Below are 12739 nucleotides of genomic sequence, written 5' to 3'. Positions count from 1 at the left end.
CCTTTCTGCAGCTAAAACCCTCATCTATTCCTTTGTTACATCTGGATCTCCAATATTCAACCAATCATGAACATAAATTCAATGCAATGTAGTTGCCCACACCCTCACACCAAACTCCATTTATCCATCACCCCTGTACTCACTGATCTACATTGACTCCCAGTTGTGCAATACCTTAAATTTATAAACCCAATTGTTATTTTCAAATTGCTATAGTCCTTTGAGATATCTCCACTCTTTCAATTTATGATTCTTAAACATCCTTAATTTTGGTCTTGCTGCTACAAGCAAGACACTCTAGGTGACTGTGAAGCTACCCCATAAGCAGGTATATTCTGTGTCCTTTTTACCCTCAGTGCTGCATCAACACTGATTCCACATCTGACCGAGGGGAGCTACTTGGGGAGCAACGGGATGTGTATCCTCATTTATTTTTGGCCTGAAGCTATAAGACTGTGAGATTTGGCATCTTGCTGATGACCCTAAGGGCTGCTCACCCCCTACTGTCTGTCTTCTGTTGTATCAGTGCCATTAGAGGTTCAGTCTTCCTGACTAAATGTAACCAGGCAGTGTGACGGAGAAGGTGGGACATGGGTTATATCTCAAAGCCAGCTCTTTGCTATCCAGTGTAAAATATACATTCTCCGATTGCAAAACACTCAGGCTCAGAATAGAAATATGGTCCTTTAATATCTAAACATTCAAATGAGGTGACAATCTTTCATGAGACAGTTAAACATCTGTTCATAATTGGTCATTGTTAGTAATTATTTTCTTTATGATATATTTGAGAGTCGATTGGAGTTAATCAGTAGTAAAGGTTTTTGTGTGAATGTTGGCTACGGGTTGTCCTTTGGTCACATTCTCACTATTCCTATTGTGGTGAGTAACTGTGCTCAGTCTCCCCATTGGTCACTGGGGTCTACATGTTCTTTGAGAGAATTAAGTGTATGGTCAGTCCAATGGCCAGGATCAAGGGGCCTGAAAGGAAGGCTAGGCCACGGCGAATGATCAGTTGTTTTGTGGACAGGATTTCTCCGACTGTGGTAACTCCAGTGTCCACAATGGAAGATGTAACTGTCACCCGGTCCTCCTCTGTCTGTATTTCCGATTGATAAACATCAGGAATTGGATTCACTGCCCTGTTTTCTGTGTCCACATCTGGAAAGGAAAGTCACATTGAAACGTTGTGAGTACATAATGATTCCTATTGATTGCATTGTTTTGAGGTGGGCTGGTGATCAGACCAATAATCTCCTCCATGACTCCCAGTCATTGCCAATACCACATGATCTACTTGTAGGAGAATTGTCCTGTCAAAAATACAGGAACCACTTTAACACTCAGACTATTAGCTTCTGATTATTTCAAGATAGAAAGTGTTCCCCATTGTCTCCTCACGGTGTAGCCTTTCAAATTGGCTAAGAGGCCACTTTAATCCAGAATTTAACAGTAGATTAAGCTGTACACACATGATGTGGAGGTGCTAGTGTTGGACTGAGGTGTACAAAGTCAGAGGTCACACAACATCACATTATATTCCAACAGGTTTATTTAAAATGACAAGCTTTCGGAGCCCTGCTCCTTCATCACCTGACAAAGGCGAAAGCTTGTGATTTCAAATAAACCTGTTGGACAATAACCTGGGTGTGACCTCTGACTTTGTACACAAATGCACATCTTTTTTTACCTTTTTAGTGATGCTAATTATATGAACTAATTTACAAGTTGCAATAATGTAATAGCAAGATACCAGAGCTGTTTTTTACTCCACTCTTATTTGTTAACTGGGGAATGATTGCAAGAAAGCACAACGTTTTTTTTTTACCTGTTGACCTGTACTGGGTTTGACAACCAGAGGCACTGTGAGAGGTGTCCACATTTTTCATCACACCCGCATTAACCAGAGCCTTGAAGCAAAACACAAAGAAAATCATGGATCAGGAGGGATGGAAGTATTGCTTAAGCAGAACTGTGAGTGCAGAACTCTAAAAGGGCATTGACAAGTTGGTGGGGTGGGGGGATAGATGGCAGATGAGGCTCAATGCTGAAAAGTGTGAGGTGATGCATTTTGCTGGAAAAACATTGGAAGACAATAGGAAAAATAGGATACAGGAGTGCAGGAGCAGAGGCATCTGGGTGTATAGGCGTACAGATCATTGAAGGTGGAGAGATCAGTTAATAAAACAATTAGTGTTCTCAGCTTTATTACAAGAACAAGGAGGTGATGTGGGTCGTGATTCGAGCTCAGCTGGAGTATTGTGAACAGTTCTAATTGCCACATCATAGGAAGGATGTGAACACATTGAAGAGAGTGCAAGAACAATTTACAAGAACGACAGTGAGTAATGATGCACGTTTGAAGAGGCAGCTCAGACAAAGTGAGCTGAATGGCCTCCTTCTGTGCCATAATAATTCTATTATTCTGGGAAACTGTGAAAGGGCACAACAGAGGTAGCACCTCCAGTACAATGCAATCCCCATTCCATCATTTACTGCTTTTTAAAAAGCGGCACTTGTGAACTATTAATGTTGGTGATACCACCAAACATCAAAGAGTTCAACTTTCCTGATGGATTTCTATTCTGTCTGACTAGTTCATAATACATATGTTCTTGAATGTAACTTTAGCGTGGAGAAATACACGGAAGCTAGGGAAATTGGGGAAATAAATGGTGATGTCTTGGAAAAAGTACATTACAGAAGAGGAGGCTCTGGAAATCTTAAAATGCATAAAGGTAGATAAATCCCCGGGACCTGATCAGGTGTATCCCAGAACTTTGTGGGAAGCCAGGGAAGAGTTTGCAGAGGCCCTTGCTATTTGAGATATTTATATCGTCGATAACCACAGATGAACTGCCGGAAGACTGGAGGGTGGCTAATGTTGTTCCATTACTTAAGAAAAGTTGCATTGGGAGCAAGGGAACTATAGATCAGTGAGCCTAACATTAGTGGTGGGTAAGTTGTTGGAGCGGATTCTGAGGGATATTGTGTCCATGCATTTGGAAAGGCAAGGACTGATTATGGATAGTCAGCATGGCTTTGTGTATGGGAGACCACGTCTCACAAACTTTATTATGCTTTTTGAAGAGGTTACCAAGAAGATTGATGAAGGCAGAGTGGTAAATATTGTCTACATGGACTTTAGCAAGGCCTTCGACATGGTCCTGCATGGTAGACTGGTTAATAAGGTTAGGTCACATGGGATACAGGGAGACATAGCCAAACGAATACAAAACCAGTTTGATGGTAGAAGACTGTAACCAGCGGTATGCCACAACGATTAGTGCTGGGTCCACTGTTGTTTGTCATTTATGTCAACGATTTGGATGAAAATATAGGAGGCAAAGTTAGTAAGTTTGCAGATGGTATCAAAATTGGTGTTGTAGTGAACAGAGAAGATGGTTATCTAAGAGTACAAAGAGATCTTGATCAGATGAGCCAATGGGCTGAGAAGTGGCAGGTGGAGTTTAATTTAATTAAATGCGAGGGTTGCATTTTGGTAAGGCAAACTGGGGCAGGACATGTACAGTTAATGGTAAGGTCCTGGGGTGTGTTGTTGAACAGAGGGACATAAGGATGCAGGTTCATAGTTCCTTGAAAGTGACATTGCAGATAGACAGGATAGTGAAGAAGGCATTTGGCACACTTGCTTTCATGGGTCAAAGCATTGAGTATAGGAGTTGGGAGGTCACGTTGCGGCTGTACAAGACATAGGTGAGGCCACGTTTGGAATACTGCGTACAATTCTGGTCACTCTGCCATAGGAAGGATGTTGTTAAACTAGTAAGGGTGGAGAAAAAATTTTCAATGATGTTGTCAGGACTGGAGGGTTTGAGTAATAGGGAAAGGATGGATAGGCTGGGACTTCTTTCCCTGGAGTCTCAGTGGCTAAGGGGTGATCTTCTGGAGGTTTATAAAATAATAACGGGCATAGATAAGTGAACAGCCAAGGTCTTTTCCCCAGGGTAGGAGAGTCCAAAACTAGAGGGTATAGATTTAAGGTGAGAGGGGAATGATTTAAAAGGGACCTGAGGAGCAACCTTTTCATGTAGAGGGTGATGTGCATATGGAATAAGCTGCCAAAGGAAGTGGTAGATGCAGGTACAATTACAACATGTAAAAGACATTTGGACAGGTTCATGAACAGAGATAGTAGGAACTGCAGATACTGCAGAATCCGAGACAACAAGGTGCAGAGCTGGATGAACCTCACCAGGCCAAGCCTCTGCTCCTATGACCCTGCTTGGCCTGCTGTGTTCATCCAGCTCTGCACCTTGTTGTCTCAGGTTCATGAACAGGAAAGGTTTCAAGCAATACGGACCAAATGCAGGAAATGGGACTAGATTAGGTTCGGAAACTTGGTCAGCATGAACAAATTGGACAAAGGATCTATTTCCATGCTGTATGACTCTATGACTCTAAATTTCTAGCTGTTGAAAATTGGGCATCGCTGAATTAAATGCAGTTCTAACAAGCTTGGCATTAACTACAGTTAACATTGGACTTCATCTTAAAGTGTTGTTGGAGAAAATGCATAAATAATAAATGATCCATTTCCAAGACTATAATGGAGTGAAGGAGATTGGAGAGAGACAAATTGCATCCATTAGAAATGTATATTATACATTTTGACATTCAGAATTAAACGATTACATTGATGGTAAAATTATTGGTCACATCTATCATTTGAAGACATCACAAAGATGTCATGTTGCTGAAGAGATAATGTTTCTGGGTCAAGACATTTTTAGAGTGCTCTTTGTATATATGCTGGTAGAAGCAAATTGTTCAGTATGTATTTCATGAGGGAAATTCACTTTTAAGGTCTGTGCTAGCTTACACTTTAGAATAGAATAACATCCCTACAGTGTGGAAACAGGCCCTTCGGCCCAACAAGTCCACACTGACACTCAGAGCGTCCCACCTAGACCCATCCCCTTAATCTACACATCCCTGAACACTACAGGCAATTTAGTATGGCCAATCCACCTAGCCTGTACATTTTTTTTTTGGATTGTGGGAGGAAACCGGAGCACCCAGAGGAAACCCACACAGACACGGGGAGAATACGCAACTCCACACAGACAGTTGCCCGAGGGTGGAATTGAACCTGGGTCCCTAGCGCTGTGAGACAGCAGTGCTAACCACTGAGCCATCGTGCCACCCCTGACTTTTTTGGGGGGGGGGGAACCTCTGCAGTGCCCCTCACTGAGTCTTGTGGCAGAAAGCGATCAACTTGAGTTGTCCACTTGAAGAAGCTGTACATAAGTTATAGAAGTAATCTGGGACAAGAACAGGCTATGTATCTCCAAATCCAGGATTTGAAGAGACCACAATTATGAGGTTCACAAAAAAAAACTGAAGTCATGTTTTAATGGCAGGATCCCCATGAAATCTGTACCTCCAGGAATAATTGGAATGCCATGTCAAATTAAAGTAAATTCCAGATGGCTGTAGCATGCCATTGGATTTCTCCAAGGAAAAGTGAATGAATGTTCAAGATTTCGGAAGAATAGGAATATCTTTGGAGGGGGTGAGAAATTACATTGTCAAACTGAGTTTACAGCATTTCATTTGAAGCTGTTATATTAAGTTAATAAAGCTTACTTCGTTTTATTCTATTTGAATAGCACTAAAATCTGTTTTGTTAAATTTTGTGACACAGTCCTGTCAAACAAATTCTGGGTGTACTGATTCCATCTTCAAGCAATATCACATAGGGTAAAATATCTGAGATTTTTTCAGTGTGGTATGTGTCAACTGGAAACAACGCATGGCATGAAGGAAACAAGGGAAAAGAAAGACAATTTTAAAATGAGTCAAAACATGCCTGCAATAAATTTGCTCTATGATCTGTTCTTACCTCGCTGCATGCTTCATTCCAGTTGAATCTGTAAAACACTATCAGGAAGAAAACTAATTGTCCAATCACAGAAGCGAGCATTCCATACCACAGACCTGTAAAATAACAACAGTGCAGCGAATATGGGGACAACACTGTCCTGTGTTCATTCCACTTCTTCATCTTATTGAAATCTTTTCACATTTATCAGATGGCTGATGCCACTCTGCAAGATATTGCATATTCATGTTTGGCCTCAGCGCCCTTTGATTCAGGAAGTGGAGAATTCCATCGTGTTCCCTCTCCTGATTATTATCCAATGACCCATGTTTGAAATGTGGAATTTATGTGAGACCTTTGTCTCAGCTTACCTCCTGCCAATATTCCTGTGTCTCTGATCAGAGATGAGAAATGGCCATGGAAGTAGGGTACTTTATCGAATGGTAGAGAGTGAATATTGATAGGTAGTGGCCCCAAAACCATACAGGGCCAGTTAGATGCACATCATACCCCAGTGGGTGAACTACTGATTGCAAGGTGGACTATATCCTCAGTCCTTTATAAGGGAGTGGATGGATGGTGATAATTGTTGTTAAAGAACAAGGGAAAAAACAATGTAAATTCCTACCAGATATGCCACATTTTGCAGCAAACATCAGAGAGATTCCGATTGGGAGCCCAATTAGGTAGTAGCCAACCAGATTGCTGATAGCTCCTAGTTTTTGCTTCCCAGCTCCTCTTAATATTCCAAAACATACACTCTGCAAAATAGACAAACAGAACATATTACACTAATTATACAACAAGGAGAGACTAGATAAGCTTGGATTGTTTACTTTTGAGCAGAGAAGGCTGAGGGGAGACATGGTTGATAAGATAACGAGGGGTATGGACAAGATAAACTGGGAATAGCTGCTCCCTTTTGGTGAGGGGGCACAGTTTTAGGGTAGAGGGCAGGAGATTCAGAGGTGATTTGAGAAAAAAATGTCTTCACTCAGCAGGTGGTGCGAATCTAGAACGCACTGCTGGGGAGGGTAGTGGAGTTCGGAAACGTTAAAACTTTTAAAGAATATTTGGATGAACATTTGAAATATCAAAACATTTAAGTTAATGGGACAAGTGCAGGAAATTGGGATTAGTGCGCCTTTTGTAGTTTTTGTCGGTATAGACTTGATGGGCCGAAGGGCCTGTTCTGCTCTGTAAGACTCTATGTGCTGTGGCTTCTATCATCAGGAAACAAAACCTCATGAATTCGCTTGTCCTGAAATAACTCGGAACCAATGCGTTGCACTTTGAACACAGTGATTCATGTCATGTAGGGAATAGCTCACATGGTTAAGGTGTTTTCTTATTGTCATCAAAGGTATAAAAAAAAATTAAAACTCTTTTCTCAATTTACACTCAAGCACACTGTTTGATTGAATTATCCCAAAAGACGGAAGGTTGGATTTTTTTTTAGCAATGGCTTTCCTTTGTCTTTGCCTTCCATCATCAGGGAAATGGCTGGGAAGCAGGACACAGGCCTACCTCAGAAAAGAAATGAGAATCAAACCTGTACTGTCAAGTTTGGTTTGAACAACAGACTAGCCATTTAAACATTGAGCTAATCAGGTCCCGCACATGGCACATGATTGAATGTCTATTGGAAATCCAAATACACTAACCTCTACTGTTTACCCTTTATCTACTTTTTACAACCTCAAAGAATTCTATTTAGTTTGTCAAACACAATTTTCCTTTCACTAAACCATGGTGACTCTGCTTTTTGTCATTCGATTTTGTAAGTGTCCTGCTATTACATTCTCAGCAATGGATTCCAGCCTTAGACTATCTGACCTAGACATGTCTGTCTACTGTTCCTTCCTGTCTTGGATATGTTGTCACATTTGAGGTTTTATAATGTATTGAGACCTTTTCAGAACAGGTAAACAAGATGGTTAAGAAGGCTTGCTTACCTTCATTGCTCAGACTTTTGAGTATAGGAATTGGGACGTCATGTTGAGGTTGTACAGGACATTGGTGATATCTCTTCTGGAGTACTGTGTGCATTGCTGGTCACCCAGTTACAGGAAGGATATTATTAAACTGAAGAGGGTTCAGAAAAGATTTGCCAAGATGTTGCCAGGAATGGAGGGTCTGAGATATAAAAACAGACTTGAAAGGCTGTGACTTCTTTCACTGGAGCGTAGGAGGTTGAGGGGTGACCTTGGTGAGGTTTATAAAATCATGAGCGACATTGATAAGTTGAATGACAAGGGTCTTTTCCCCAGGGTGGGGGAGTTCAAAACTAGCGGACATATTTTCAAGGTGAGAGGAGAATGCTTGAGAAAGGACATGAGGGGCAGCTTTTTTACACAGAGAGTGGTTCATGTGTGGAACGAACAGACAGAGGAAGTGGTGGATGTGAGGACAGTTACGACATTTAAAAGACATTTGGATAAGTACATGAATAGGAAAGGTTTGGACGGATATGGGCCAAGCACAGGCAGGGGGGACTAGTTTAGTTTGGGATTATGGTGGGTATGGACTATTTGGACCAAAGGGTCTGTTTCCGTGCTGTATGGCTCTATGACTCTATAACTTGGGAAGTTTTGAAAGTTACAAGCAATACATTCACTTTCTGTGCAGCCACTTGCTTTTGGACACTAGAATGCAGGCCATCAGGTCCAGGGGTTGCAAGGTGGACTATACCCTCAGTCCTTTATAGGGAGTGGATGGACCCTTTAGTCCTATTAGCTTGTCTCTAGCCATCTTGGTTGTTTTAAATAACAAAGGTGTAGAGATTTCTAAAGAAGGGTCCAGACCCGAAACGTCAGCCTTCCTGCTCCTCTGATGCTGCCTGGCCTGCTGTGTTCATCCAGCTCCACACCTTGTTATCTCAGACTCTAGCATCGGCAGTTCGTCCTATCTCTCTAGGTTGTTTTAACTTCTTTCTTTACTCATGCTTCTTCACTTCCTCTTCGTCTTGGGAAGGTTTCTTTGAATTTGTTGCATTAATAGAGATCCAAATTGTTTGTTTCAAATATCTGCCATTTCATTTTTTTCCATCGTCAATTCCCAGTCTGAGCCTCTAAGAGATCAGCACTTATTTCCCCTACTCTCTTCATTTTTGTCATTGTGGAAGCTTATACTGTGTGTTTTAATATTTTTTTCTTGGTTTTCTCTCATACATCCCCTTTCCGTCTTTGTTTCTTTTTAGTTGTGCTTCATAGTTTCAAATCATATGAGCTATCTTCCCAGCATTGCAGGTCATTTCCTCAATACCATCTGATAGCCACAGAGATGAGGGTTTCTTCTGTTCCTGAATGTACTCAGCAACTGTCTCACTTGGCAACCGTATCCTTTCACAGAATTTGACTACAACCTCAATCTTAGTCATGCCTTGAGTCCAGAATGCAGAAACTACTTAGTCATAGAGTCATAGAGTAATACAACATGGAAACACGCCCTTCGGCCCAAATTGGTCCATGCTGACTATGGTGCCCTCTCAGCTAGTTCCAATTGCCTGCATTTGGTCCATATCCTTCTAAACCCTTCCTGTCCATGCAACTATCCAAATGTTTTTTAAATGTAGCTATTGTACCTGCCTCGACCACTTTCTCTGGCAGCACATTCCACATACGCACCACTCTCTGTGTGAAGATGTTGCCCCTCAGGTCCTTCTTAAATCTTTCCCCTCTCACCTTAAACCTATGCCCTCTAGTTTTCAATTCCCAATCCCTGGGAAAAAGACTATATGCATTCATCCTATTTATGCCCCTCATGATTTTATACACCTCAATAAGGTCACCCCTCATTCTCCTACGTTCCAAGGAATAAAGTCCTATCCTGGCCAACCTCTCCCTGTAACTCAGGCCTATTAGTCCTGGCAACATCCTCGTAAATCTTCTTTGCACACTTTCCAGTTTAACTATGTCTTTCCTATTAACAGGGTGACCAAAACTGTACACAATACTTCAAGTGCAGCCTCACCAACCACTTAAACAACTGTAACATATCATCCCAACTCCTATACTCAGTGCCTCGATCGATGAAGGCCAGCATGCTAAATACCTTCTTTACCACCCTGTCCGCCTGTGACGCCGCTTTCAATGAACTATGTACTTGTACTCCTCGGTCCCTCTGTTCCACAACACTCCTCAGGACCTTACCATTTACTGTCTAAGTCCTACCTTGGCTTGACTTTCCAAAATGCAACACCTCACACTTATCTGTATTGAATTGCATTTGCCAATCCTCAGCCCACTTCCCCATCTGATCAAGATCCCTCTGTAAGTTTGATAACCTTCCTCGCTATCAATGATACTTCCTAATTTTGTATCATCCGCAAACTTATTAATCATGCCTTGTACATCCACACCCAAATCATTCATATAAATAACAAATAACAAATAACAAAGGTCCCGGCACCGACCCCTTTGGCACACCACTAGTCACAGGCCTCCAATCTGAGAAACAACCTTCAACCATCACCCTCTACTTCCTACCTTCGAGCCAAGTTTGAATCCAGTTGGCTAGCTCTCCCTGGATCCCATGTGCCCGAACTTTCATGACTAGCCTGCCATGCAGAACCTTGTCAAAGGCCTAACTAAAGTCCATATAGTCAACATCCACTGCCCTACCCTCATCTATCCTCTTGGTTACATCCTTGAAAAACTCTAAAAGATTTGTCATACATAACTTTCCACACACAAATCCATGCTGACTATCCCTAATCAGACCTTAACTATCCAAATGTTGGTTGATTCTGTCCCTCAGTATTCTCTCCAATAACTTGCCTACCAGCGACGTCAGGCTCACGGGCCTGTAGTTCCCTGGCTTGTCTTTGCTACCTTTGTTAAACAATGGAACAACATTAGCCCCCTCCAGTCTTCAGGAACTTCAACAGTGGCTAAAGATGAATAAAAAATCTCTGCAAGGGCCTCTGCAATTTCTTCCCTAGACTCCCACAACATCCGAGGATGGGCTTGATCAGGCTCAGGGGATTTATCCACCTTAATGTGATCTAAGGCTACAGAGTTTATCGATAGAGCTGGATAAAATTCACCTGACAAAGAGGTGGCCCTCCGAAAGCTTGTGATTTCAAATAAACCTGTTGGACTATAACCTGGTGTCGTGTGATTTCTGACCTTGTCCACTCCAGTCCAACACCAGTACCTCCACATCATGGATAAAGTTGAGATTGAGAACTTAACATTTATAAATAATGAACACAAGAAGTGTCACTAGAGGTATGGAGCTGTGCTAAGGTCATGGATACTCAACTACTCACCACAATGGCTTCAAACAGATAGAAAGCAGCACATAGTGGAACTATTTCTGACACTAGATAGGCAATATCTCTGAAAAATTAAAACAGTTAAATTAGAGAATTTTCACAGTACTCTGAATGGCCTGTGTAAATGTGGCTTGATGCATTTTATGTTTGTAGAAGTTTTGTTTTCTAACTAACTTGTCGTTCGTAAAGATATAGGCCAGCTTGTTCTTTATTGCTCCGAGAACGACTGCAATTATGAAGGTGGTGAAACCTGTGGAAATAAAAGTCAAAGATAACAAGTAATTCTCATCAAATAATCTAATGGTCATTCCAGATAACATTATTTTTTCATTGGTTTGATCATGGGATGTGGATTTTGGACCACCGTTTATTGCCCATCTCTAAATGCCCTGGAGAAGATGGTGGTGAGGTGCCTTTTGAACTGCTGCATTCTATTTGTTAGAACATAGAACATAGAACAGTACAGCACAGTACAGGCCCTTCGGCCTACAATGTTGTGCCAAACTTTTACCCTAAACCTAAGGTCTACCTAACCTCTACTGCTACATTATACTATCATCCATATGCCTATCTAATAGCTGCTTAAATGCTCCTAATGAGGCTGACTCCACTATCCTCTCCGGCAATGCATTCCACGCTCCTACCACTCTCTGAGTAAAGAACCTACCTCTGACGTCTCCCCGATATCTACCTCCTTTCACTTTAAGACTATGTCCCCTCATAAAAACTACCTCCACCCTAGGAAGAAGTCTCTGGCTGTCTACTCTATCTATACCTCTGATCATTTTGTTCACCTCTATCAAGTCATCAAGCCTTGTTGTAGGAACAGACACGACCTGTCCGTCTTCTCTCCCACCTATCCGGTCCTCCCACCTCACTGACCAATCCTCACCTCTCCCTACCTACACTCACCTATCACCATCCCCCCCCCCGTCCCTGGCCCCACCCCTCCTCCCTATTTATTTCTGAGCCTCCTTCCCCCTCCCCCGTTTCTGAAGAAGGGTCCAGACCTGAAACATCAGCTTTCCTGCTCCTCTGATGCTGCCTGGCCTGCTGTGTTCATCCAGCACCACACCTTGTTATCACAGTTAGGAAAGACATTCTTTGATTTGACCCAGTTAGGGTGAAGGAAACCCAAATCAGGATGGAGGGGTACTTGCTGGTGGTAATTTATTACCGTTATCCTTCTTAGTGGCAGAGACTAGAGGTGGCATCCAAGATGGCAGAGGGGCAGCAGGGCTGCCTGTGGACTCTTGCCCGGGGATCGTCTGCTCACATCTGCTTTCTTTCTTTTTTCTTTCTTTTCACTTTGCTCTTTTTCTGTCATTTTTTTTCTCCTTTTGTTTCTCGTTCCTTTGGCGGGTTCATCGGCAGCATTGGCACAACACCAAGAGCGGGTCGTGCACGGAGTGGTAGCGACCTCCCGGTGGTCGGAGGTGATGGCAGTGGTGCCGGACGCGGCTCTTCCCGGCAATTAGCGGCAGCAAGGACGTCCTTCTGGCATTCGGGGCTGGTGGCAGCAATGGCAAAACTCCTCCAGCAATCAGAGTCTCGGAGCGGAGCCAGGGGCTCCCGGTTTCAGTAGGCCCAGAGCGAGGACACCCGGCCTGGCAGCG

The 12739-nt window shown here is 42.6% G+C and overlaps 1 protein-coding gene across 1 annotated transcript in view; it reads right to left on the bottom strand.

The window, feature by feature from the left end:
* Positions 1–922: 922 nt before the first annotated feature.
* The window catches only part of LOC125486120 (multidrug and toxin extrusion protein 1-like), a 52939-nt gene continuing 41122 nt past the window's right edge, over positions 923–12739 (bottom strand). Inside the window, exons 12-17 of the mRNA XM_048612340.1 lie at positions 11298–11373; positions 11118–11187; positions 6474–6606; positions 5867–5961; positions 1829–1910; positions 923–1161 (exon numbers count right to left, since the gene is read on the bottom strand). Of these exons, the coding sequence (XP_048468297.1) occupies positions 923–1161; positions 1829–1910; positions 5867–5961; positions 6474–6606; positions 11118–11187; positions 11298–11373 (695 nt within the window). The remainder of the gene's footprint in view (positions 1162–1828; positions 1911–5866; positions 5962–6473; positions 6607–11117; positions 11188–11297; positions 11374–12739) is intronic.

The sequence above is a fragment of the Rhincodon typus genome, chromosome 26, assembly GCF_021869965.1.
Source record: "Rhincodon typus isolate 14 chromosome 26, sRhiTyp1.1, whole genome shotgun sequence".
Classification (NCBI taxonomy): Eukaryota; Metazoa; Chordata; class Chondrichthyes; order Orectolobiformes; family Rhincodontidae; genus Rhincodon; species Rhincodon typus.
The sequence above is the reverse complement of the archived record's forward strand: the minus strand, read 5'-3'. Positions and strand labels throughout refer to the sequence as shown.